The sequence below is a fragment of the Patiria miniata genome, unplaced genomic scaffold (genome assembly GCF_015706575.1).
Source record: "Patiria miniata isolate m_02_andy unplaced genomic scaffold, ASM1570657v1 HiC_scaffold_20, whole genome shotgun sequence".
NCBI classification, from domain to species: domain Eukaryota; kingdom Metazoa; phylum Echinodermata; class Asteroidea; order Valvatida; family Asterinidae; genus Patiria; species Patiria miniata.
The window spans coordinates 19466394-19493343 of record NW_024037059.1 but is presented as its reverse complement, the minus strand read 5'-3'; the positions used below and the strand labels follow the sequence as shown (position 1 = coordinate 19493343).

At 39.5% G+C, this 26950-nt stretch overlaps 2 protein-coding genes across 4 annotated transcripts in view; both read left to right on the top strand.

Annotated features, from left to right (window-relative positions):
* Positions 1-3438, top strand: part of LOC119727768 (glyoxylate/succinic semialdehyde reductase 1-like) — a 36698-nt gene extending 33260 nt beyond the window's left edge. For all 3 annotated transcript variants that reach the window (XM_038199825.1, XM_038199824.1, XM_038199823.1), the window contains 2 exons: positions 1330-1454; positions 2719-3438. In XM_038199825.1, the coding sequence (XP_038055753.1) occupies positions 1330-1454; positions 2719-2793 (200 nt within the window). In that variant the 3' untranslated portion in view covers positions 2794-3438. The remainder of the gene's footprint in view (positions 1-1329; positions 1455-2718) is intronic.
* A 5474-nt stretch (positions 3439-8912) lies between these two features.
* LOC119727896 (serine/arginine repetitive matrix protein 2-like) overlaps positions 8913-26950 on the top strand; it is a 47368-nt gene continuing 29330 nt past the window's right edge. Inside the window, exon 1 of the mRNA XM_038199973.1 lies at positions 8913-9376. The gene's annotated coding sequence lies outside the window, so the exon portion shown is untranslated. The remainder of the gene's footprint in view (positions 9377-26950) is intronic.

The following is a 26950-nucleotide window of genomic DNA, read 5'->3' as shown; positions in this document are numbered from 1 at the left end:
TGGACATTCTAGGGCATCAAGGCCCATTTAAAGCAGTATGGAGGGTAAGGCTTAGGCCATGTCCAAATTACTTGGCTACTGCTGAAAATAACACATGGGTCAATGGGAAGCGGCTGCAGCAGCTGCAGCGGCTTCCATAGGCGCGTGTGTAATTTCAAGCCTTAGCCAATCAATTCGGACACGGCCTTAGAGTAGGAAATTCCCCTGGTATGCATTGATGTTTGACATACGATACTTGAAATTGGTTACCAGTGAGGTAAGATCACTCACTTCTAGACTGGCCCCTGACCCCTTCTTTTGAAGTGAAAGATACATTGGATTGACCAGGAACCAGCAGACTTTATTACTATCACATGTCCGGCAAAACCACCACCTTCTACAGACTACTCTTTTAAAGAAAAAAACAGCAGATGATTTTGCTTTTGTTTCTCCTTCGCTGGCCTTATGGCGATAGAGCCCCCTCTGTAGTTTATTATTTCACATGAAGCTTTTTTTCTGGATCTTTGTCATGTCTACGTGTGTTGCTTACTAAATAAGGACAATTAACAATTGTTGACTGCTGTGATGTGGGATATGACATTTTTAACACCCTTTGGGTGCATAGCACCCGAGGTAAAGCCTCGGGTGCTATGGGCCCTGAGGGGGTTAAAAACGGCATATCCCACAATACAGCAGTCAACAATTGTTTTGTTACATCGTGCCAATAAGTCAACAACAAAAAATGGTTGCAACGTACTGTGTGAGAAATAAATTAAACCACTGCAATGTAACCTTTGATAACTGAAAGTTTTGATGTCCTGCCGGTCATGACACTGATGAGCAGATGACATTGCAGTTCACATTGTGCAAAGCTAGTGCGCCCTCAGGGTCCATACGCACGCAATGAACTCAGTGCGATATCATTGATCTCCTCATAAAATAGATATAAGTGTGTGACATACGCTTTATGGACCAGACACTTGGCTGTTCTTGACCAATGATATTACAGTATCCACGCACATGGTATAACAATGTGGGTACTGTCTGTACCATAAATAAAGCTTTGTGAAAAAAAAATTAAACTTCAAACATGTTTGACAAATTGCAAGGGAACTTGTCAAAAGTGACACTAATTTTGATGCTGCTTTGACATGCAAATCAACATAAACCCCAAGATTACTTTTAATAAGAATTATAGAGACCCAGAAAATCAGCCTGTAAAGATGTTCTATGGCCACTATCCAGTAGGATCCTATGATCTTAATTTCAGTTATCAATATACATGTACACCTACACATATGTTAGGATAAATTTTGGTCATGATGTGTTTTTATGTGTTTTGTAATTCAGCTATTCTGGCCAATAAGTACCCTCCAGCATTTCCGCTCAAGTACCAGCAGAAAGATATGAGGCTGGCCCTGGCCCTGGCCGACCAGGTAGAGCAGCCCATACCTGTCTCTGCAGCCGTCAACGAGGTCAGTCATCTATTGTCAAAAACCTGTCTGTTTGTTTGTCTGTCAGCATGCTTGTCTGAGTGTGATGTGCATCTCAGAGTTTGTAAGGGTTTGGCCAATTGCTGGTCCTGGTGCCAGTTTATCATTATGCCCGTCACAACAGTTAACATATGGTTTTCCTGTACATAAATTATGGCATCTGTTTAACATGTATGCACTGTCTGTGTTAATTTTATGAGTTGTCCACATGCTGTATGCATGGGCATTGTGTTGAATTTTTCCTGATCTTGGCAGTTCTCTGACACAGCTGCACTTTTGTTCTCGACCTTCATTTTTTTGACTTAATGTTTGTCAAAATGGTCAACGGTTTGTTCTCAATCAGAAGATGTCACGAATTTAAATTGCAAAATTTCTCATGCCTAAAATAGTGTGTCTTTTGTCTGAGTTTTTCATAGCCAAGTATCACAGTACGGTTTTTCTTTTTGTTTTTCAAGACCGTATCTCGGCATTTTCTTACTGTTTCACTTCTCTCTTGTAACACTTAACTTGTTTTAGCGGTTTGCGGATTTGGTTTTTTTTTGGGGGGGGGGGGGGGAGGGGTCGGAAGTATCTTTAGTCTGAGATCAGACAATCACGTGGGCAGAGCCAGGGTTGAATGTCTTATGTATCGCAGCATTTAAATTTTATGCAACCCTGCGCACCAGCTAATGGGAGTGGTCTTTAGAAACTGTGACGTCATTTTGATCAAAAATGCGGACTGAGCTTGGGTTGGTCAAATTAGATGCCATGTTTTGTAGTACAGCAATGGGTTACCGAAGACCCGATAGAAGGCGCCTGCTGAATGGTCAGAATCTCGAGGTCAAGACGCAGTCTTGTTTTGCATAATTAATTGCCGAATCTGCAAGGGGATATTCCATGGGCCATATTCACGAGTTGGCCATTTTTGTTGAGTTCCCTGAATGTATTTACTTAATTGTTAACTGTTGAATGGGATGGCGCCAGACTATTTATGCAGGCACAGTGCAGCCTCATTTTACTGTCATTTTTTTTTTTTTAATATGGCTCCAAACATTAGGGAATGTTTCATTACAAATTTTGAATTATTCATTGAAGTAGACTGGAATTTATTCTAAATTAACTTGCTTTCATTTCTCTTCGCAAGTTCCAAAATTTAAGATTTTACCTAACTTTCAATTCAATATGGCCGACCCGTGAATAAGGCCCATAGACTAGAGTATCTTTTGAAATATTCTTATTTTCCAATTTATTTTGCGTCTTCCTGTAGTTATTCAAAAGAGCTAAAAATCTGGGGCTTGGCGAGAAGGACATATCAGCGGTCTACAAAGCAGTGAACATGTGATGCTGGAGTGGAGACTAACCTACCCTTCCCATCATGCTTTGCCCCGGAAATCAAAATGGTCTCCTAGCAACCAAATAATGTAAAAATAATGTTATATTTTGTAATTCCTTGTGCTTGACTATGTAATGCACAATGTAGCATGAGCTTTGGTAATGAAATCAGACCATGTATTTTTAAAGTTTTTTTTTTTTTTCGATGAAAGAACATTTTTTAATTCCATGGAAATCATGAAGCTTTGAAGCGATTGTTACATACATTTTTTAAAAACAGATCATGGTCTACTGTTATCATGTTTTCTCATTTTATTGAACTGCTGTACATTGGCAATCTTTTTTTTTAATTTGTAAAATTGAGGCATCCAAGCTTTCCAAAAGTATTTTTGTTTTAGCAGCTAGCAGTTTAGATGTAGCATTTCATGTTCAACAGTAAATGGTAATTTTTATTTGTTGTTCAGACCGCAAGTGTACAGTTATCCGTATTCGTATATGGCCACTGATATGACCACGTTTTGTATTTTAAAAAAAAGCTGTCACAAGGGAAATATTTCATATTTTTTTGTGTTTTTAACTAAATGAACGTTTGACAAAGCTGTCTGATTCTACAATGGCCCCTTTTGCTCTAATGAAATATGCATCCGATAAAGTTTTAAGAGAATCAAATTTAACCAGTTCGCACCGGAGGCCGTGATAACACGCACTGGCTGTTTGTTATACACAGACACGGCCTAAGGGTTAAGACGTCAAGATTGCCTCTTCTAGCGTCCGGGTGACATCTAAACACCCTAATCGTGTGCCTTTTGTGTACACACACAGTCACACAGTCGTTTTTTGCTATGCTTCCGAGGATTGGCTTTGTGTTTTCCTTTGTCCCTGTAATATAACACTCTCCCATAGACTAAGCACACAAACCTGCGTTCGAGGACAATAGGCACCTTCCTTCGAGGATCAATGGCCCCTTTGTGCTCCTTTTGTTGTCTGTCCTCAGGCGTAATGCAATGCAGGAACACACACACCCATGTGTGTAAATGCCGGCAATCGTGGACGCCCCATTGTCCCTAATCCTCTTTCCTTTGTTTGTACTCTAACTTTTTAGCGACAGCTCTCATTGGTTTTGTACACGATTTGAGATCGTGGACGTTCGGTCAATCGTGGACGTATTGTTTGCGCCCACATTCTTTTGTCCTACGTCCACGATTGCCGGTGTTTACATACTCACACAAAGTCGGTGAAGTCTGTGGAGGCAGACCGTGTGTTGATCTTGAATTGGTCATTATGCACGGCCTATTGTACAATTTACGCTCCAGTGCATACCCCGGAGTATTGAAACATATGAGGTTTCGGCAAGAAGTATCGTACAAATACTGTTGAAATTAGTCTTGCAAATCAGTATTTGTGGCGTTTGACTGTATATCAGAAGTTGGCTGGAAAATTTAGCCTTTTGCGAAAATTTAAATTCTCGGCAAAAAAAATTCCCAGCGCGAAGTGGTAAAAAATCCCCTACAAAAACCCTGTGGATATTCATGGATTTTCTTTGTTCACCAAAGCCATTGTCCTTGAAAATGTAGTGGGGAGAAATTTCTCATAACTACGCATCACTAGACGACAGTTTGGGGGATAGAAAAGGGAAATTTTGTTATCAGATATTTTCAATATGTTAAATTGGGATAACAGTCTTATGAACATGTAGGCAAACTCAAGATGTAAACAAAATTAAGGTCAGTGCTATTTTCATAATTCTCTTAAAACTCCTTGGCAACATCAAAAGGGTTTTCCATTGGGATCATATATTTATATCCATATTTTTTTTCCACATAAGACTTTGTAAAAGTTACAGGAAAGTTACCATGAATTGATTCTGTATGTTGTCATTTTTGTACAGTTGGAAAGTTTAAGTTTTAACAATGCTTTGTGTAATCTTGTTACTTGACTTGCATCCTCGACAACACATATTTGTCCCATACACTTCTGACTTACACACCTACCTGACTTTTATTGTAGTTTGGTTATGTGACAAGAAATTGTCAAGAAAAACATGTCTGAATTAAAAAAAAAAAAAAAAAAAAATGAAATGACACTTTATTGCTAAGGTGAGATTTGTACAGATTTTTCCTAATTTCAGAATTTTTAAAAATCCCTTTTGGAATCTGGAATGTGTGAAATGCAACCTTAAAGGGTCTCTACCTATAAAAGTTAATATACAGAATGAGTAAAAAATAGCGCATCCCAAATGTCAGGACCAATTTTTGAATGAAGTTTTGCATGTAGCACTTTCAAAATCTAGGATATGAAAGCCCAGTCATTAAGTTTGCTTTTAGTACAAGAATCATTCAGATCACTCATGTACTTTTCAAGTCACGGAATTCGGAAAACAAACACCGTTTTAAAGTTCTGTCCCGGATCACAAAAAAAGTAAGTGTTCTTTCAGCAAAACGAGATAGGGATATGCATGTGCATTGTTTTCGTTTGGCTGAAAGAAAACTTACCTTTTTTTGTGATCTGTGGACAGAACTTTAAAACGTGTTTGTGTTCAACTTGAAAATTACAGGAGTGATTTGAATGATTCTTGTACTAAAAGAAAGCTCATAGATTAGGCTTTCTTTTCCTGGATTTTGAAAGTGCTACAGGCCAAACTTCATTCAAAAATTGGGCCTGCCATTTCAATATTGGGATGCATTTTTTTCTTTTACTCACCCTGTAGAACTAAAAACATGGGTATGTTAAGGGGGCCGTTTTAGGCAAATACAATATTGAATACACCCTATGTTGCTCAGGGGCCATCTGCAGGCCCCCAAACCATGTGCTGATAATTTCATGAATTGTTTCAATTCCTCCAAATCTCATTCCTGTTAAATGTGATAGGCTGATTGGACGCAACTCCAGTGATTCATGTTTGTGAGAGGATGTGCTCCTCTACTGTCTTTTTGTTTCGTCCGAGTGACAAAAATCAGAGTTGGACAGAAAATTTGCTTTTGAAATGTCTTAAGAAATGCCATATTACCTTCTGTACAAACACATTCGCTAATTGTTAATTTGTGTGATCTATATTATGTCTGTGGTGTTACTAATTCAACTCTTGATTCATATTGATTGTTTTTCATTTTTTATCTAATTAGCATTTTAGGTTGATTTTTAATTTTTTTCCCTCAGTCATTTTCTAACAATGTCTGACACATCTGTCATCAAGAAATGGTGTGGAGTTTCCTAAGACAGAAAAAAAGACGACTTGCAGCAAATTTTATAGAACTGCTCATTATAGAAATTTGTTCAGCTGAGGAAATATTTGCTTATCAAAATCAGGTAACCAAAATGTCACTCAATACTCTTTGCTTGTGACGGGTTCTTGTCTGAATTTTACTTAAAGGTAGAATAGACCATTTTTCATTTGTGCATTATTTTTGGTTTAAAGCAACAAAAATGCTCAAAATCTTAAGACGGGTGCTTAACAACTAACCTGATGAAATTTTGGCTCTGTGAATGCTGTATATTTTTTTCAAATCTTGATTTCAATTCAAAAGTCATATTTTGAATTGCGCCCTCTCGTGACACAATCCTGGATCAGCAATCGAAACATGATTCTCATCAGCCAATTGTAGCTGCGTGATGTCACACACTGAACCGACGAATCATTGCAACTGTGCCCGCACATATGCGTCGTGTCAACACTTGCACCCATTCACAGATTCGCCCAATTACAAACCAACTTCCAAAATGTTTTCTTCAAAATGACAGCATATCGGAAGGAATAATTTCACAGGGAGTTTAGTCTCATTACTATCTTGAAACCCCAGTAAGGTTTGTAACAATAATTTGGTCAGTTACGTTTTGGATAGCTGCAAGTGGTCCATTCTACCTTTAACACATAAATCGCTAAGCTTTTTTTTTTTTTTTTTTTTTTTGTGGCTGCTTCGTAGCACCATGAATTTGAGCCTTGGTCGAGACAAAATCAATAACAGTCGACCAGCCAAAGTGTGTACATACTGTATGACAGTCAGGTTGGAAAACTGTTGTAGAGAGAGATAACAAAAGACAAATTTAAAACGTCTTGATGAATTCACTTACCAAGGAACTGAATGAAATTAGCTTTTTTTTTCCCCCTGAAATGGGATTGGAACCGTAGAATTGTTAATCAGCTTGTATAGCATATTGTCAGTGTGTCAGTTATTTTTTATCCTATGTGTGTACGTCTGTGCAGTGAGATTTTCTCATTGTGCTGTGTAGAATTGTTTTAGTGAGTCAAATTAACGATTAAAGAAAAAAATGAAAAAATAAAATCAGTGGAAAAGGTCAGCTTGTTTATTGTGTGTTCGACAGTCCACTTTTATACCAGAACCATTATTATAAAAATTTGCATTAGCATAAAACCAATAAAAGCACAAAAACGCCTTAAAATGGCAACGTACAGATTAAAAATATAGTTAAATGGAACACAAAGGTACAGTTCAAGGATTACATTTTGTAAAAATATTCCATCACGTGCGACATTTGGAAATTATACATCAGTAACATTTTTTTTTTCGACTGATGAATGTATTGCTACTACAGAAATAGAATAATTTAATTTAGTTTGATAACGACTTGTTCACAATGCGTGAGTCTCTGTCGTCAGTGTGAATGAAATAGTGGGGGCGCTCTTAAGTATTCACATTCACATCATGTGACGTTCGGATTCCATTGTGAAATTTCAAGCCGAGTATCCAGGTACGAATGAAGGGTTTTGTCGAGTAGATCATGTGGCTATATAAGCAACCTCAAGTTAGAAGTAAAGTGTTCTAATTCTTTCAAAAGACATGCGATTACGCCAAAGACTTCATCAACCTGGTCCGATCGGACGCCGGTATATAAACGCCCCCCCCCCCCCCCCAAAAAAGAAACAGCATGAGAACACATTCTTTATTATTTCTTCTGACAAAAAAAAAAAAAAAAACAGCATTGACTACAAAAGTTTTTGAAAATAGAGAGAAAAATCTAAAAGTTTCCGAGGATTTTCGACAATCTGCTCCCAAACCATGGAGGAATAAGAACAACTAAGTTGATGCCTCTCCCCTCCCCCCCCCCCCCCAAAAAAAACCAACATCGTCCGTGAAGCGCGCGGTACACTACACCGAAATTCCACTAGCTAAACAAGTGCAGTTTCAACCTTTGCTCCTCTAAATAAACGATAATGCTCATTGGTACATAATAACCGTTAACACTTGACAGTTCTCATGCCTAAACTGCGGTTTACTGCCATGTCGACATTATTGTTTGACTGGATCAAAATTATGACGTCCAGATAACGACGTCATCAATTTATCAGAGACGCACACAACTTTTGATCAGCCCAGTGTCTAAATTTGGCTATAAGCCTTTTTATTCTAGCTCTTCCACTCTCTGATAGGATGCTGGCCACTTGTGATCTAATACTGGCTAGGCCGACAAAAATACATTTTGGATATAGGACAAAAACAGGGGTCATTTACCTACCCAATTTTTGGGGTTTTATTTTAGGATTTTGTTACCTGATTTGAACTTCATATACCTACTTGGCGTCAGCATGTCTCAAGCGCCACCCTGTTCCCTTCCTGTTTTTCATGCAAATTTATGGCGACAGCGTTTTCAGTCAAAAAGTCATGTGTTTTCAGGACAAGTATGAAAGTGGAAGCCGATACTAGTGTTACTGAAAATGTCCTCTACGAATGAGAAAGTCCTCTGGGTCGGCATGGCAATGATTTTTGCATAATTTGTATTAAATATTTCAATGTAATCATGGCGGAATAAGAACATGTAGACATGTGCAATGTATGTGCATAATGGGTGGACAAAACCGCAGGGGACAGACAGACCGCAAACTGTGCGTGATGGGTGATACGTGATACGTGAACGCGTGTGAGCAACAATAGACTTTCTCAACAGTACAGCCAGAAATATTTATTGCTCAGAATTTTATCAAAACAAAAAAAATGAAGGGAATGAACACAACAGTAGGACAGCAAATCGTCAATTTACAGAAACATCAGCCCAATCACTTGGCTGAGCTGAGTAGGCTCAGATCCCATAAGGATGATATGGGGGTGAGAAAGTTCACAAGTTGAAAGGTCGTAAAACCAACAGAGTCGAACTTATTTATTATGTAAATGAGCCTCGCTCTGAAGGCTTCAATTCAGAAACCAGCACACACACACAGCAATGGCGATGTGCAGTGTCCTAAGCGAATGGGGTTTCTAACTCAAACTTGCCGTCGATTTTAAACATATTGAATGCCTTATTCTGAAGGTTTTCTCGAGTTTTTGACCGAGGAGGGCCAGACACCGAGCTTCACGCAGTCATTCTGGCAAATTGCTGCCGTTTCCGTTGGCAAACATGTAAAAATCCGACATCGCTCGGGCCCATCTGTTTGTGTGATGTGAGGGCTGTTCGAGCGGTCATCGTCCTGCCTGAATTTCGAAGAATTTCGAAGAATTTCCTCATTCCCAAAACTGCATCGAATTTAAGCAGAAAAAGAAATTTGCTGACCATTCATGTCTACGAACGCAACGGGCCAAGTTTGGTGAACTGTTTGAAGAACTGTGAACATTTGTATTCGACGTGCCACAAAAAAAGTCGAGGTGAGTTTCTAATTCTATTGACATGATTGAGCTGTCTAACACTGTCATGACAGTGACATGTCTGCATAGGCCCCCCTATTCTTTTTATATTTTGTTAAGGGTTTCTTCATAAATCATCATTCCAATCCCTGCTTTTAATATATTTTTCTTTGCTTTGCGGAATCTGACGAAATCCAACTTGAATTAATATGTTTCTTTTGACTTCCTCAGTCATGTCAGTCTACAAAACCACATCAAAAACAAATTGAAATAAAAATATTTGTTTGGAAAAATTCCATAATTATGGCCATCACTAATTTTTCCCTGCAGCTCAGCATAAGCCTTATCGCAAATAGCAAAATACACTGCTGCGCAAAGCATTATGGGCAGGAAAAGGGGGCAGAGAACCACGCACGAACGTCGTGTCCCTTCGAACACGCACGCCATTGCCGCCGTGTTAAGCCATGCAGCGTACGCGTTGACCACGTACATACGGTACGCGGTCAATGTCCCTGAGTCTTCACATGATACTCTCAGATTTGACTATTTGTGATAAGGCTTACTTACTCAGAAAACACTAAGAATTTTTCAGACCAGTCTCATAGGGTTTGTGCACAGGGTGTCAAGTGATGGCCAGGTATGCATGGAATTCTTTCCATTTATTTGAGAAGTTTGTGTGAGCAGGATTTTGTCAGTCGATAAAAACATTTATTCATTTGAAGTCCGGGTAACTAGGACTCTACGAATCGCCTTTGTTAACATTTGGACATGGTCGGGGGATAGTAGAGTCCTAGGATCATATAGTACATCACGTTTCCCAATAAACTTTTTTTTACCATTTTCACTCGTACCCCTAATCAAAATCTTCAGATTTCTCCCACTAAACAGTCCTCAAACTCCCTGATGCGCCCCTGTAGGCTTCAGTGGGAATTGAAAATACATAAGGTTCACAATATACCTTTGCGAAGAAAAGAGAAATTTCACCTTCAATTCGGGAAATTGATCCTCGTCGCATAAAAATATTGGAGTCAGAAGGACAATGGGGACAGGGAACCAGACTTGCTCCTGGCTAGCATCAGACGGACCAATCACAGGGCGCTTTGATGGGCCTTATTCATGAGTCGGCCATATTGAATTGAAAGTTAGGTAAAATCATAATTTTTGGAACTTGCGAAGAGAAATGAAAGTAAGTGAATGTATAGGCCTAATAAATTCCAGTCTGATTCAATGAATAATTTAACATTTGAAATTAAACATTCCCTAATGTTTGAAGCCATATTTAAAAAAAAAAAATGACCGTCAAATAAGGCTGCATTGTGCCTGCATAAAAAGTCTGGTGCCATCCCATTCAACAGTTAAAAATTAATGAAATACATTCAGGGAACTCGACAAAAATGGCCAACTCGTGAATAAGGCCCATTGGTCGCGGTGGAGGCGCTCAATCGAGACGCCATGTGATTGGCCTGTTGAGGCGACCAATTGAGGTGGTATGGATTCTCAATTTTTTTTGCAATGCCGTAACGATAGCAGTTGAAAATCGTGTTACGGCTACCTACAATGTGCCTGTTATGTCTACCAACAGGCATCCACCATGCAACCAAATATCTTTTGTACGTTATTTGACCCACATTAAACAGTGTTTGTGAATTCTTTACATATGCGTGCAGTGCACAAGAGAACCATTTGCTGGAAGTTGGCGTCTTGTGGCCACAACATCCAATTTTGTAAACAAATGTCACACGGTCAATATTTGGGACCGTTCCAGCTATAGTTGGGAACTTGGGACCGTCCCTACTATAATTTTTGGACCATCGGAAAGTCTGGGACTGTCCCGTCCATATTTGGAACCATTCCAACAATGGACTCTGTGTATGGACAGTGGATTGGGCTTTAGTGACCACACGTCCCAGGCATATGGCACAAAGAACTTTCAACCCTCCTACTATTTAAACAGTCACAGACAGTCAAAATGTCCATCCACTTCCCCTGCTATACTTTTTACACAGGCTAGTCACCAGCAGTCAGATCATATGTCTAGCAAGCACTGTGACTAGTCAAAATCGTCTTTACGTGAGTGCCAGTACTGCAGCAATTTGTTCAAGTCTGTCCCAACTCTCTATTTGTAACGTAGTTTGGTGGGGGGGGGGGGGGGGGGGGGGGGGGGGGGGGGGGGGGGGGGGGGGGGGAGGGGGGAGGGGGATGCAGGGGGGGGGGGGGGAATGGGGATGCAGGGGGGAGGGATGCGGGGGGGGGGGGGGGGGGAGGGGGGGGGGGGGGGGGTATGCAGGGGGGGGGGTGCACCGGTGCAGAGAGTCACTAGATATGACCGAATACTTTATGTATATTGTAGGTATGTGCATGTCAGCATTAGTGCATTCATGCTAATGGCACCAACTCACAAGGTTTCAAACAAAAACAATTTCTTAATAGTCACCCAATTTAAAACGAAAATTGAAAAATAATTTGTTATGGCAAGTGTGAATCATGTTTCAATTGCCTAATTTTAAAATCCATCGACCACTATGTCATTTTTTGTTGGTAAGGCCTTGTTACAGAGTTGGTAAATTGGTCACTACGGTATTTGTACATGTATATTTACATGAAGATGCAGTCTAGTTGATGGAATAGAAAGGGTGTATTCAGAATGAAAAGCAAAAGACTTCTGAAACATTCACGTGAGCACTTGTTAAGATAACAGTAGGTCTATATCTGGTACGTTGGCCATTAATCTCATAATCAGCCTTAATTTAATAGGCTGTGCAAAGCCAACAGTAAATGCACAATATTCATAATCACTTTCATTGTCACCCTGCTATTGTAGGCACATGTTTGAGTATGTGTGACCTCCTCACGTCTGCATGTTAGGATCACACCCGGTAACCCTATCAGAAATTCAATCATTCCCTGTATTATTATTCAAATTTCTGATGGTACTTATATTGGACATTATGCACCGAGTATTGGAAAATGACACTAGTATACCATATCATTTCATTTAGCCTATCCTTGTTGAGTGTACATGTGTAGCATATGGTCACTTATGAAAAAAACCTGGTATAAGTCAGACACTGTACTCTTGTTATGTATCACACAACGTTGTAATAAAACAAGAATTAGAAGTGACCACCGGTTGCTGGCCACGTTTGGCTCTGAAATTAACCACTTATTGTGTGCACACCTTCAGGTGATATTTGTTTGTGTGTTTTATCTCCCCTACTGTCTTTTACTCAGTACTGGACCACGTCAACCAAAATCCATCAATCACACTGCTTCCAATGCCTGCTTTGCTTTTAGGCCTCCAGACCCATCATACTCCATCAATAGTTAGTCAAACCAGGCCTGCAGGACCAAATCCACCAAAATAAGGGGGGGGGGGATGGATTTTGATGGAGTTGGGGCGGTTAAGGGTATTGAGAAATGCAGTACATTAACGGTAGTTAAAGCATCTTCAAAATTGTGAATCTAATGCTACGGAAAAATCAAACAACTTTCGATCTCAGGCTGTGCTCCGTGGTCCTATATGGGTCGATGTAGCCGGCAGCCATAGGCGCCTTTACGTGCCAGCGGCCCGACCACGTTGTAGCCGCATCCTTCGCAATTCAGCATTCCAGCTGCCAGTAAGGATGATTAGCCTCCCAAATTATTATTATTATTATTATTATTATTATATGTATATCGTTTATTTGAAAAATTAAAAATTAAAAAAAAAGGTGACTGGAAAGTACAGTACATACATATATGGCAAAGTACATGTATGTGACTATGAATGACTAAGGAAATGAAGCCACAGAATAATATGATAAGAAGAATACTTAATGATGTTTTTTTTAAGTCGAAAATCGTCATGTCCGCATGTATTCCGTAAGGCCAAAAAAAAAAAGTCTCCTGTTTCTGGTATAGAGCTTGCCCAAAAAGTGGTGCGGCGACGCGGCTTTTTTTTTTTTTTTACCTGATTTATTTTGCTTCAAATGTCGGCTGATGACTGCAAATGGTGCCCGACTAAACTTAGTGCAAATATATGGGAGTCCAGAGAGGCCACATAAAGCTTATTCTCGACCATAACCCAATCTAAACACACGTTAAAATTGTGCAGCAGCAGGAGACATCATCTTTCATTGAAAAAAAACTTTTTCATTTTGCCGACGCGCATGGCTACGGCAACACGCGCGCATATCAGAAACCGAAGACTTTTTTTTTTTGGCCTAAGAAGTACATGTTCTATTTTTGAACATTTTTTTTGACATACCGGTACATGTATATTTTAGGACTTCAGATATCGCGCATAATTATGCCAAGTCTTACCAAGGTGTGATCTCTGTATGATATTATTACCAGCAGTGCTATTAGTACCGGTACCAGACTGTTCTGGAAACCACGAACTGCCTTCATGCTGATTTGACAGTTTTGTGTGTGTATACAGACTGCAGAGATGATAGGAAGTTGAACTGTGAACCAACACAGATAAGAGTCAGCAGCTGCTAAATATGCCAACATGTGTACATATTCCATGGTGTGGGTATGCACACACATGTACAACGCACATGTAATCCCAGAGCTCCAGATAATGTTACATACATATACACATGCTCGCATTTCATATATATAAGAGTGAAATGAAGTCCAGATGGCTTTCACTTTTTTATTTAATCTCTAATTCCGGAATAGTAGCTCAAAAGAGATGCCGTGATAACGTAATTATTGATTTGATTGCAATCATACTTGTCAGGCCGGCAATTGATGACAGATTATTGCACAGCTCAGCAGATTTTTTTTTTTTTTGAATTGTTTGTTTATAACGATTGTAATTTTAGTTGAAGATTTGCTAATTTACGATGCATTCCCTGTGCTCTTCAAAAAATGATTTTTTTTAAATTTGCACCTGACAAATTTTTAATTTGTAATAGAGGGAGGGTTAATATTTACAAATATTGACTTTAAAATTATTGAATGACAGCATTCTGTCAGACAGAAAATTTACTGTTCAGCTTTTTGTGAAATATGGCATTGTATACAACCGTCTTAAACTTAGATCATAGAACCAAACTTTTTTCAAGTCCAAAACCGACCTTGCCAAACTCATTTCAGAGTTCTATACATGGTAACATAACTTTTTTCCCCAAGAAATGCATCAGTTAAATTTTACCTTAAAGGGAAAATACAACATTTGCAAACATCGTAAAATAAAAGTACCAAGTTTTTACGAAATACCTTACTAGGATGTTGGTAAATGACAGTCTAAAGCATCCTGTAAAATTATGGCACCTGGTGTGAAGTCATTTTCAAGAAAATGGTAATTTTGTATAATTTTCCAACGGTGGTCGGCCGACCACCGTTGGAAAAACCTAACTATTATTGAACTACTGCTCTAAATTTACCTTACAATTTTCCGGCATCTAAAAATTCATCCATTTTATCTTTAGTGGAGTCATGGAACAAGACTACTCCACCATTTGTGTGTTTTTCTTGGTTTTTCCAGCATTTTCAAACACAAAACTTTAAACATGTCAGTGTAACAATATTTGATCTGTAATACTAACCCCTCAAATAGTTCATTTCTGAAAATTACAGCAAAAGCCAATGATGTACATTCCCTTTAAGTGTACAACAAGCTTCTGTATTCATTCGATGGTGTTAATGGAGTCACTCACAATACAATGTACCAGCATAGATTAGGGATTTGATATGCTTATTGTTGTGTACATTTATAGGCCCTTCTGTTGGTATTAGACTGTTTTTTCCCCCTTCTTATACCTAACTTCTTTTAAAGGTAACATGACAATATTTACCAGTACTTTTGCTTTAATGTTCAGAAATAGACAGATTTGGGGGTTAGTAGCAAATATTGTTCCAATGACCTGTTAAAGTTTTGTGTTCATGGATGCCGGAAAAAAACCAAGAGGATATGCTGTTCTTGTAGTCTGGTTCCCTGACCCGACGCTTCAGACAACACAATTATAGACATCAGGAAATTGTCAGGTCCGGAACCAGACTACCAGTAGCTGGCTTGCGCCCATTCACAGATGTAACCGATTGCAAGCAAAGTGTGGACTTACTAAATTTGGTCAATTGGGGCAGTATTCAAAAAAAGTTGTTTGGTTCCAACGATGATTGTTGGAAAATTATAACAAAATCCCCTTTTCCTGAAAATGACGGCATACCAGGCGCACCGATTTCACATGACTATAGGTCTCGTTCAAATGATGTCATTTCCTACAGACCATCCAAGTGCATCGGCATTTTGAGCCCTATTCTTTGCTTGCAGTCCAAGTATGGTGGTGTACCGGGGGGGGGGGGGGGGGGTAATTTCATAATAATTTGGTAGTTTCGTTTTTTAATATGCAAATGTTGTACACTACCTTTAATATATAATATAAACATGTAGTGAAGGTTTAGTGTTTTTTTCACACTTGGTGCCTAGACGTGGTGGCTGTTATGATGAGAATGCTCTAAGCCGCATATCTTTGCCTTACAAGTAGGTGCCGTGCGATTTGACTATAATGATGTGGTTTGTGTGTGACATTACTAGCATTTCACAGTCCTGGGCTACCAGGAACATGGAGGTATGCACGCTTGAATATGATCACGTTGGCCAACTGTAAACATTGCTGACTCTAATAACGTCCCAATGGTGGGATGAATCCCACCATTGCATGTTGTTGATAAGACAATCGGCAGCGAACATAATAAATGGTTTGGTACATGGACATGTAACATTAAACTATAGATATGCTGAACTCAAACTAAAGAAAATATGCAACTGTGGCACATTTCTGCAGTGAGTGTTTAATGTGACAAGTTCAGTGGCGCACGGGGGGGGGGGGGGGGGGGGGGACTTGGGGGGCTTGAGCCCCCCCAGAAGTTGTCTATTTGTTTTTTTTTTTTTTTTTTAATCACACGATTTGGCCTTGGTGATATGAATGTGTCCTGTAAGTGGGGTGTAAGTGGCGCCACCAACATCAAAATAGACCGCCCCTAAAAAAAAAAAACCCAATTTTTTTCTGCAGCCAAAATTGTGGCAAAATTTTTTGAAAAAAATTCAGCTTTTAACAAATTTTTAAAAACAAAAAAATTTGAGCCCTCCCCAAAACCAAATCCTGGTTGCGCCACTGGACAAGTTTGTTTGGCATTAGAGTTGTAACGTTACGCACCAACTTCATCGTCGGTCCCATCATATGTTTGGCCTGTCAGTTTGGGCGATCAAGGTGGGCAGGCCCAACATGGGCAGCAACCTCTTTCTTATGCATCATGTACACTGTACGAATGCACCTGTCAGTAGCAGCGCCCAACCCAAGTCAGGTCTGCCCAACTTGAACGATCTACTTTGGCCCAAGCTAAGACAGGCCCAACATGTGTTGGGACCGACGACCAAGTTGGGGCGAAACACAGTCGCATGAAGTACACGTGTACCGTACATACAATATAATATTATAAGTAATAGATTGCATCATGCACTCCAATCCTGATAAAAATCACAATACAGGCACTTTTATGCATGGTTTCAAGCTATTGGAATTTGATTTTGCTATCCTGAATATGCAATTGTTAATTTTGTTGACTGTTTTTCATCCAGTTTAATTACATACAATAAAAAGGTCTTGAAATGCAAATTCCATCCAGTTTAAGTACATGTACGTGTATGTATTTAAATATATTTATGGGATTTGAAATAAGGGAATGTATACATGCTTGGCCGGGTTTATTACAAGTAGGTTTAAAACTGGCTAGTTGCCTGGACGCAGATAATGACCAGAGCCCAAGGCGAGCATCATTATCCGTGTTCTTGTTGAATACTGGCCAAGCACATATTTGTTATACCAGAAGGCCTACATGTACCTTTCGGTCCAAGGTCGAAACTAGTTAAAAAAATCACTAAATTGCAACGATTTTGTTCAAAATTTTACTTCAGGTTTTGTGTAAAACACCCCTCTAGCCATGTCTATGGTATGTGCCTTGTGCGCGTAGTGCTAAAAATCTGGAAATATGGAAAATTGGCACGCGCGCGGCGCGCACTGCGCAAATGTAGCGCAGAACGCAGCTGTGTCTTACCGGCGGTTTTAAAACCACCCATGTGACCAGCTTTCGACGAATAGGAATGGGTAAACTGTCTTAGGTATTATGAATTTATTTATTCATTATTTCAGTTCCAAATAATAGGCAAGTATTTGTAGCCATTGTCAATTATCACCTCATGTCTCACATTCTGTTGGAGAAATTTAAATGAAACTGTGACAGTGACACACTCCACAAGGAAAGGCTTGGACCACGCTGTAACAACCTGAACAGTCATTGTCTGGCCTAAATTGGGCTGAAGACACTCACGCATGTATCTTGGGATTAGCAGTCCATTCTGATGAAAAGGCAACTTGGTGGAGAAGTTGTGGGGATTAGAGTGCTGATAGGCTTCTGATAAGAGGATTAGAGACTTGCCTGTCCCTTCAGACTGACCTGTCTGTTAGACCACACCTACAGCGCACATGTACATGTATGGGTACATGTATGCATTGTGTGTATGTACCAGCTACATGTACATGGTCTCATGTTCTTCTTCATGGTCTTTTGTTGTTGTACGAAGTGCATTGTATAAAGTGCCAGACTAACTTGGCGTCCACTATCAAGTCCTTGGGCCCAAAAAAATAGTTCTGCTTCCGATTACATGGCATTCGAAAATAGGGTACATGTAGGTAGGTAGGGAATTTTTTTTTTTGCCAATTTTTGTGTGTGTACGATGGTACGATCATATGGAGGCGTCTGCGTGTAGTCAAGGGTAAAAGGTATAAAGTGATGGTTTTGGGTGGTTTTTTTTCTCATTTTTACCAATACAAAAATTAGGGTAGGGGCTGTCAGAATAGGGTAGGTAGGGAAACCGGAAGCAGAACTATTATTTTTTTTGGCCTTGTTGAACTGGCTCTTACTGTACGTGTACTTCGGTATAAAATGGATTTTATGGAACTTTAGCTTCGGAACACTTTTACATATTCACATGTAGATGTAGACACAAATACATTGAATGATATGTGAAATTCTACACAAATATGTGAAAATTCACGATAGAGACTTGGTTAAAGGGAATATACAACATTTGCAAACATCAAAAAAACAAAACTACTAAATTATTATGAAATACCTTACTGGACTGTTAGTGAGTGACAGTCTAAAACATCCTGTAAAATCATGGCACCTGGTGTGCTGTCATTTTCAAGAAAATTGTTAATTTTGTATCAACGCTGGTCAGCCGACCAGCGTTGGAAAAAACTGGCTTTTTTCAAATACTGCCCCCAATTTACGATAGTTACACAAATGTAGTTAGTCCGCAATTTGTTTGCAATTGATTACACACCTACTGGTACATGTATGAACGGGTACAAGCCGCTAGACTGGTTCCCTGACCTTACAATTCCCCAACGACTATAAATTGCTCCCTGACCTTACAATTCCCCAACGACTATAAATTGCTCCGTTTCATCTTAAGTAGGGGCAGGATTACAGAAAAAGCAAATGTGTATATATATATATATTCCCTTTAAGAGTGAAGGCATGTTACTTGTACCGGTAAGTAACTGGAAATATATATACAATATTGTGATCATTTGAGCTAGTGCCAAGTGCACAAACCATCTGTTGGCTAAATATGGAGAGTACATGTATTATTTTTTGTCAACTGCAAAAGCACACTGGTGACAATTTACATGTATGATCGGACATTATGACTGACCTGGTATTTTAACCGTGTAGGGCTGCAAAAGCTGTAAAACATCTCCCTGTAGTCAACGTGTGTTCTACAGGATTGCAAAATCGTGGTAAAGTCTGTTCTTAATAATCTAAGGTTGATTTCAGTCACTGGTTTATTTAGAGTCTTTCAAACAAGTGGGTGTTACTACATGCACATGTAGTTTGCTCAAAGCCAATTGTAATTTTGTGATTTAAAAAAAAAGAGTAAAACATAATATGTATAAAAACATTGGACATGTGGAACAAAAACAAACAAACAAGTTTGTCACTTGATATGCAAATTTTGCAGAAAGAAACAGTAGAGACCTTTTGCAGTCGGCAGCAACTTTTGATTTTTTTTTTTGTTGTTCTTTGAACCCTAACCTTCCCAAATCCTCCGAAATCCTCTTCGCAAATGGAGGATTTTGCAGGATTGAGGCTACAAAAATGGCAAAAATGTGTGGCTGATTCAGAGGATGCACTGTATGTCAAGGTCTTTAGGCCGGACCTTGTGTTGTTCATGCTCAGCCGTGCATACGTTTAGGCCTAGATTATACTTGAAATCCTCCTCACTTCTCCAGGATGTCACTGGCTCTGCCTCAACATATTGTTGGAGGATTTTGCAGGATCGAGGCAGCGGTCACCCCTCCAAGGACCACATTCAAGAAATAACAGATGGTTTTGGAGGATTGGGGCTGTATGCAATTTGTACATGGAGGCAGTTGGAGGATTTTGCAGGACTGAGGTTGCAACCGGGCAAAAATGCCTAGGGAGTTAGGGTTAATCAGTAATACAGACTGCACCATCCATGTGCAACAAAAGTACGCACCTTAAAAGATTACACTGCAATAGCAAAAGAAATGGATTGAAACACTACTTGTTGCTCTTTTGAGGGGCATTCACTAAGCTATAAAATAAATATATTCAGCTGAGCGAAGCCCTTCTCTGGTGCTCGGTCTGCTCAATATATTTGCAGAACAATCAAATGCAGTCATGTGTGGTACATGTATAGTAATACAAATGATAATAACATTTTTACCACGCATTTTCCGAGTGAAATTGATCAAATGTCCCTTACATTATGAATAATACAACTTCAGATAGAAGTCAAGTTATTTAAAATCAATTAGAATACATTCAAAACTACAGTACTTGAGTGTACATGAGACTTGAGAGTTTTGGCTTAAAGGGAATGTACAACATTTGCTTTTGCTGCAATTTTCGGAAATAAATGAATTTGGAGGATTAGTATGTCATAGCAAATATTGTTAAACTGACTTGTTTCACGTTTCGGAAAAACCAAGAAAACCAATCATGTTCTTGTAGTCTGGTTCCCTGACCCCACTTAAGATGAAACGGAGAAACGTAAAGACTTTGTGGAATTGTAAGGTCAGAGAATCACTCTAGCAGGCTTGTCCCCCTTCACAGGTGTGTAATCAATTGCAAAGAAAATGCGAAATAACTAAATTTGAAAAATTAGGAGCATTTTTTGAAAAACTCCAGTTCTTTCCAACGCTGGTCGGTCGACGCTCTAGCAGGCTTGTCCCCCTTCACAGGTGTGTAATCAATTGCAAAGAAAATGCGAAATAACTAAATTTGAAAAATTAGGAGCATTTTTTGAAAAACTCCAGTTCTTTCCAACGCTGGTCGGTCGACCAGCGTTGGAAAAATAGTGTTTTTCTTGAAAATGTCAGCACACCAGGAGCCACAATTTTACAGGATGCTTTAAACTGTCATTCCCTAACAATCCAGCAAAGTATTTCGTGATAATTTGATCATTTCGTTTTTTGATGTTTGCAAATGTTGTATCTTCCCTTTAACCGAGTGACACCACAGCATAAATCTTACATATGACACTTTATTAGGGTCTCGGTACCAGTTTCCTAGAATGTATACAGGATGTTATGATAAACGTGGTAAGGCCAAAAATAAAAGTTTTTTTCATTGTAAGATGATGTCTAAAAACTGCCAAACTCACTGGTTTGACTGGAATCCTGCTGCTGCACAATTTTAACGTGTTTCTAGATGGGGTTACGATCGAGTATAGCTTTATGTGGCCTCTCTGGACTCCCATACATGTATATTTTGCACTTACATGTAATTTAGTCGGGCACCATTTGCAGTCATCAGCCGACATTTGAAGAATAAAAAAGAAAAGAAAAAAAAGCCGCGTCGCTGCACCACTTTTGGGGAAAGCTCCATACCAGAAAACAGAGACTTTTTTAGGGCCATATTGGACTTTCACAAAGAGTCTATGACCTCAATGTCAATATTAAACAAAATTAAGTTTATGTCAAGTTACATACAGACATCTTTTCACCTCTGAGGAAAAAAAGCATGGAGCACGGAATAAAACCTAAATCTTCGATTGTCATCAAAAGGATGTCAGCTTAGGATTCTAGATATTTTGTGTTTTTTAAGACAATGAATACATGTACTGGTGGGTTTCAAAATGCCAAATTTGTCATGCACGTTATGTACCGCGCATGATGCAAGTTGTACCGGTAGAACAATCATGAAAAAGCCTTATTTTTCATATGTACCGTATGTATTATATGTAACAGTTGGTACATGTATTAAATAGTAATTACCTTTCCTGTATTTCCCTCTCAGTACACTAAACAAATCATTGTTCACCCCCCCCCCCCATCACAATTCCCCACCTGATCGCTATTCCCTAATTGACATTGCTGCGTACAGTACATTGCCCCCTTTTTGCTTCATTTACACAAAACAACCTTCCTGGAAGAGGTTGTTTGTCTAGTTCTGCATGCTTAGTCATGGATCATCTTGAAGATGACGCATGTACATTTGGCCTGGCGTCTAAGACCCTGTCAAGACATGCTAACTGTCTTCCCTGTTGACGAAAGCATACATTGTATATGTACCAGTATGCAATGATTACGTTAAACTTCCCTAACCTTTTCCGAATCAAAAGTGGCTGACCCCGGACAGATTCTGTTGGATCTTGCTGATCTGATCAGTGAATACGACATACATTTTGTATTTGAATTCATTTTTACTGCATTCTGGGAGATGTCCAGAACATAAACATTGTTGTGATGTACATGTATGTCCAGTGTATATTGTAGTCACTCCCTGGCATTTTGTATTTTATATGATTACGTTAAACTTCCCTAACCTTTTCCGAATCAAAAGTGGCTGACCCCGGACAGATTCTGTTGGATCTTGCTGATCTGATTAGTGAATACGACATATTTGGATTCATTTTTACTGCATTCTGGGAGATGTCCAGAACATAAACGTTGTTGTGATGTATGTATTGTGCATATTGTAGTCACTCCCTGGCATTTTGTATTCCTAAGAGGGCAAATGATAGCTCAGACAAGCCCAGCGTGTCATTTGCCCTTAAGGGCTTTGCAAAGGCCATGGACCATATCACAACAGACAACAATATTGTGTTACTTTACCACCAGAACTGTTTTGTAATGACATTGTTGAGGCTATGAGAAGTACATTAAGCATTATGATGCATTGACATTTCACTAATCAATCATTCGGGGAAATGACAGGGTTTGGCAACACCCCCCCCCCCCCCCCCCCCCCCCCGTGCTTCATCATCAGCAGATCTGAAACTGACTAATCAAATGGCTCCATTCAAACATTAACTAGGTCATTTATATAAACAAGAAATAGAAGTGGTCCAAGAATAGATCCTTGAGGAATCCCACATGTCAAGGAACGTATATTAGAAGGAGTGTCATTAACTAATACATATTGCTTTCTGTTAGAGAGATAACTTTGAAACCAAGCAGGAGGGACTCCCCTGATGCCATAGTAATTAAGCTTGTATAACAATACATTATGATCTAAGGTGTCAAAAGCTTTTGAAAAATCAAGAAAAATACCAAGGGTGTGTTCTGAATTGTCTAAACCTGTCACAACCTTATTAATGAGATGAAGAACGGCATGAGTAGTTGAATGTTTTGCACAAAACCCAAACTGGAAGTTGATATGATATCGTATTTACGTAAGAAATCAAGAGTACGTACATAAACGATTCTTTCAAATTTTTTTCGAAAAACACGGTAATATTGAAATTGGCCTGTAGTTGCTTACTTGATAAATATCTGAAGCTTTGTAAATAGGATTAATAAATACCTTGGAGAGTTGATGGTTTCTGATTGGTCGAGACTCGATCACGTGGCCGGGCATTAACGGTGATAATGGACCGGCTTCAAAGATCAAGCGAATAAATGGCCCCTGAACCAGCATTGATCCAGCCCCGTTCAGCCCCATGCAAGCCAATGATTGGTCAAGATATAGTAACAGTCCTGCGGTAGCTTGTAACTATAGAGCACTGCACATGCGCTCAACCCCCATCGCGTGAGACTGACGCGCGCGTACGCAACACAGTTGCCAGGGGTGCGTGCGTGCGCGTAAGGAAGTTTTGAAACGACATCGTACAGCAGTGCAGTATATACTGAGGATGTTTACGACGAAAGCGTAGATTTACGATTTATTTTCTTTGAACACTTCACCCACCGACATATTTACCTTGCCTAAACCAAGCATCTTTGTAATTCCGGACACAAGGAATGTGTAAACGAGATTTGCAGCTTCCTCCATCAGGTAAAGATATGAAAACATTGTTGTAATTTTTTTGTTTCGCTACGGCAGCAGTTTCTGTTGAGTTTACGTCGTTATAGCTGTTAAGCTAAAATATGGCCCATGAACATGAACACAAAAAAGTCTGGAAATATCGCCGAAAGAAAGTCACAAAATTGGAGCATTTTAACTGTTTATTTCGTTAAAAAGGTATTTATTAATGGGAATAGACCGGCTCCTCACACTGTTATTCCCTTAATAATGTACATGTATGTAAGAGGTTCTACAATTACGGAAACAGTATTTTTTAGAACAAAGGAAGTGATTGAATCAAAACCACTGTATTATGTACATACAAATTTGTCAGACTTGAATTATGCAACAACATGTTGACACACAAGGGGAATACAACACATGTACTGGTACTATCAATTTTGTGTGTATCTATACTACAATCACGAAAATGATTGGAGGGCGCTGCCATTTTCCTGCCATTTTCCCGACCGGTCTCCCGTCCTGCACGCGCCCGTTGGCCGCGGGGGATGCGGAACGGGGCCCGGCTATTTCCACCCTATATTTCCCATAATTCCCTTCCCCATTGGGCCGCGCCGGCCATCTTGCGTATGGGCCGGATAATTGACGTGCCACGTCGTATACGTTCGTTATGAGCATGCAGCGTATGGGCCGGTTAAGCAGCATGCAGCGTATGGGCCGGATAAGCATGCACCGCATGCAACTTGCTCCACATTTCTTCAGCACAGCGTTGTTGACATGGTTGCTCCAGTTTTCTCTTTGAACGGTAAGTCTCATTTATGATATGTATTGTTATTTGTGAAAAGTGGTATTCTTTCGAACGCCACTGGCAATGAGAAGCATTGTTGTTTGTGAAAAGTGTGAGTTTGTGAGTGTCCAATGATGGCGTAGTCTGGTGGTACGGGGAGGGTAGTACGGGGAGGGTAGTACGGGGAGGGTTGTACCATGAGGGGGGAGGCCTCGGACATCGAGAGTTTGGCCGCGGCCGTGGGTTTACTTAGCTAGGCTTAGTGTGGCCAATTTACTGCATGACCTTCGTAACTACAGTACAGGCCTCACTTGGAACATGTACCCGAACATGTTTGTAGAACTTTGTCAACTTTTGATTTCACAACTGGGCTTTGTTTGTAGTTTATTTTTGGATTTTGCTTTAGTTTGTTTTAGGCCTAGGCCTACTACTAGCTAGAAAAAAACTGCTCCATTTGTATGTAGGCCATGAAATGTACATGTACATTCATTCCATACAAATGATGCAAACTAAATCTTTGTGGTAATCTTAGAACACGGCAAATCATACTAAAAACTTCCTTTAAAGAAATGACTTTCATACTCATAGGCAAAACAAAATTAATTTACTGCAAATTAAAGACCAATAACCAACTTAATAAAAACAAAAGTCAAATCAAAATTAAAGATGTGATCAAGTTCAAACCTCGGGCCAAAAACCAAAAAATACAGGCAAAGACTAAAACCTGAAACCAACACAGTTAGAATAGTGGATCTTAGAGAATACACTCTGGCAGAAAATCAAATGACTCGACAACGGACATGAACCCAACCAGGATAAAGAGGAAACTAATACATTGATGACTGTTCAGTGTCTCTGCTGTTCTGCTGAGATAAAATCATATGTGTGTGTGTGTGTGGGGGGGGGGGGGTTCACAAAACTACAACATATAAGACATGTTTCGTTGTTTGGCATGTTTGGTTAGTACTTCAGTAGTGCATTCCGCATAAAGGGGTATTGCAACACCTCTCTAATTTATTTGTAGCTATTGTTAGCCGATGTATTTTTTTTCAAGTTTTCTTCACCTTAGTCGTTATTCTCTTCTTTCTAACTCCTTTACAAAGGACTCCCGATGACACCCACATCACATGACCAGCTCCAACCATGCTCCAAGCATGCTCCAGTGCTGCTTCAACCAGTTCCCAAAGCAAGAATCTCAACCCAGTCTCAAGACCAAGACGTGACACACCTATTCTTTCCAGTTCAACTGCAAGATTCCTGCCTTTTCTCTTTACCCATTCAAAACACATTTTCCTTCTAGCCATAATTTTATTTTTAGAAGTCATGAAATAGTGCAAAAAAAATTCACTCTTTTCTGCTGTTTTATGTCCATCCTTTTTAAAAATTATATCCTTGGCTTAGTTGTACCCAAGAATAATGATGGAATGATTACCCGATAATTACTGGCCAAGCAGACTGTGTCGATCCTGGCAAACTTATTTGATAACAAAACAATGTCTTTGATTACCAAATTACATAATCACTCTTTAAATTTCACAACAAAATATTCATACTCGCATACCCCTCCATTTCTCATGAGTTTTCACCAACACTCATGAAAAAAATGTTGTCCTGTAACTTACAATGCCACTGTCATTATTTATGATTACAGCTTTTAACACAAAAAACTGCAATTGCACAATAACCTTTGGTCGTCTTGCTTGAAAGTCTTTCATGGAATGTTTGTGCCTATGGTAAACAAGCCTGGACCGCCGTCCCTTGAGAAAATTGCTCCGAAAACTGACTACAATTATATCCCCTGAGTTTTGTCGAAGTACTACCCTGTACAGTAATGAATGCAAATACATTATTACTAAAAAAAATCGTGTATACCTGATTTCATTTTCACAGTTTTGTAATAAATACATTTAACATGTGGTGATTGACATAATTATGAAGTGCTCCAATATGTCCTTTCTTTTAGTTTTACTCTCTTTTGCAAATAAATGTGTTACAATACTTTGCTGTACAACCCCATCACCATAATAAAAACACCAACTGCTATAATGACATTAACTTCTACTTAATACATAATAAACACCCCCTTCACCATAACAAATATAAATTGTTGCCCACTTCCCCGGAAATATAAGTGACAATTCACAGGTGTAACATAAATAGGCATGGGCGTCGCGAGGGGGGGGGGGGCACTTCCCCCCCCCCCCCCCACCGAAAAGCAAAAAAAAAAAAAGAGGCGCCAAGTCATAGTGGTGTGAATTTAATGGGTTGGGGGGGCAAAATGTCCCTGCCCCCCCCCCCCCTCTAAAACTGATAAATCGAGAATGTGTTGAGAAAAACAGGCATTTTTGGGGCAAAAACATGTTTTGCCCCCCTCTAGAAAAAATCCTGGCGACGCCCACACAATATCCAACCCCCACCCCCACTGGCTGCCCCCTCCTCTCCTCTGTAGTGAGAACGATGGATACGACGTTGTATAGGCCAAGATCAAACCGCGTTTCATCTAAATTACCTAATTGTACAGTTGGTGTTTACGTCCT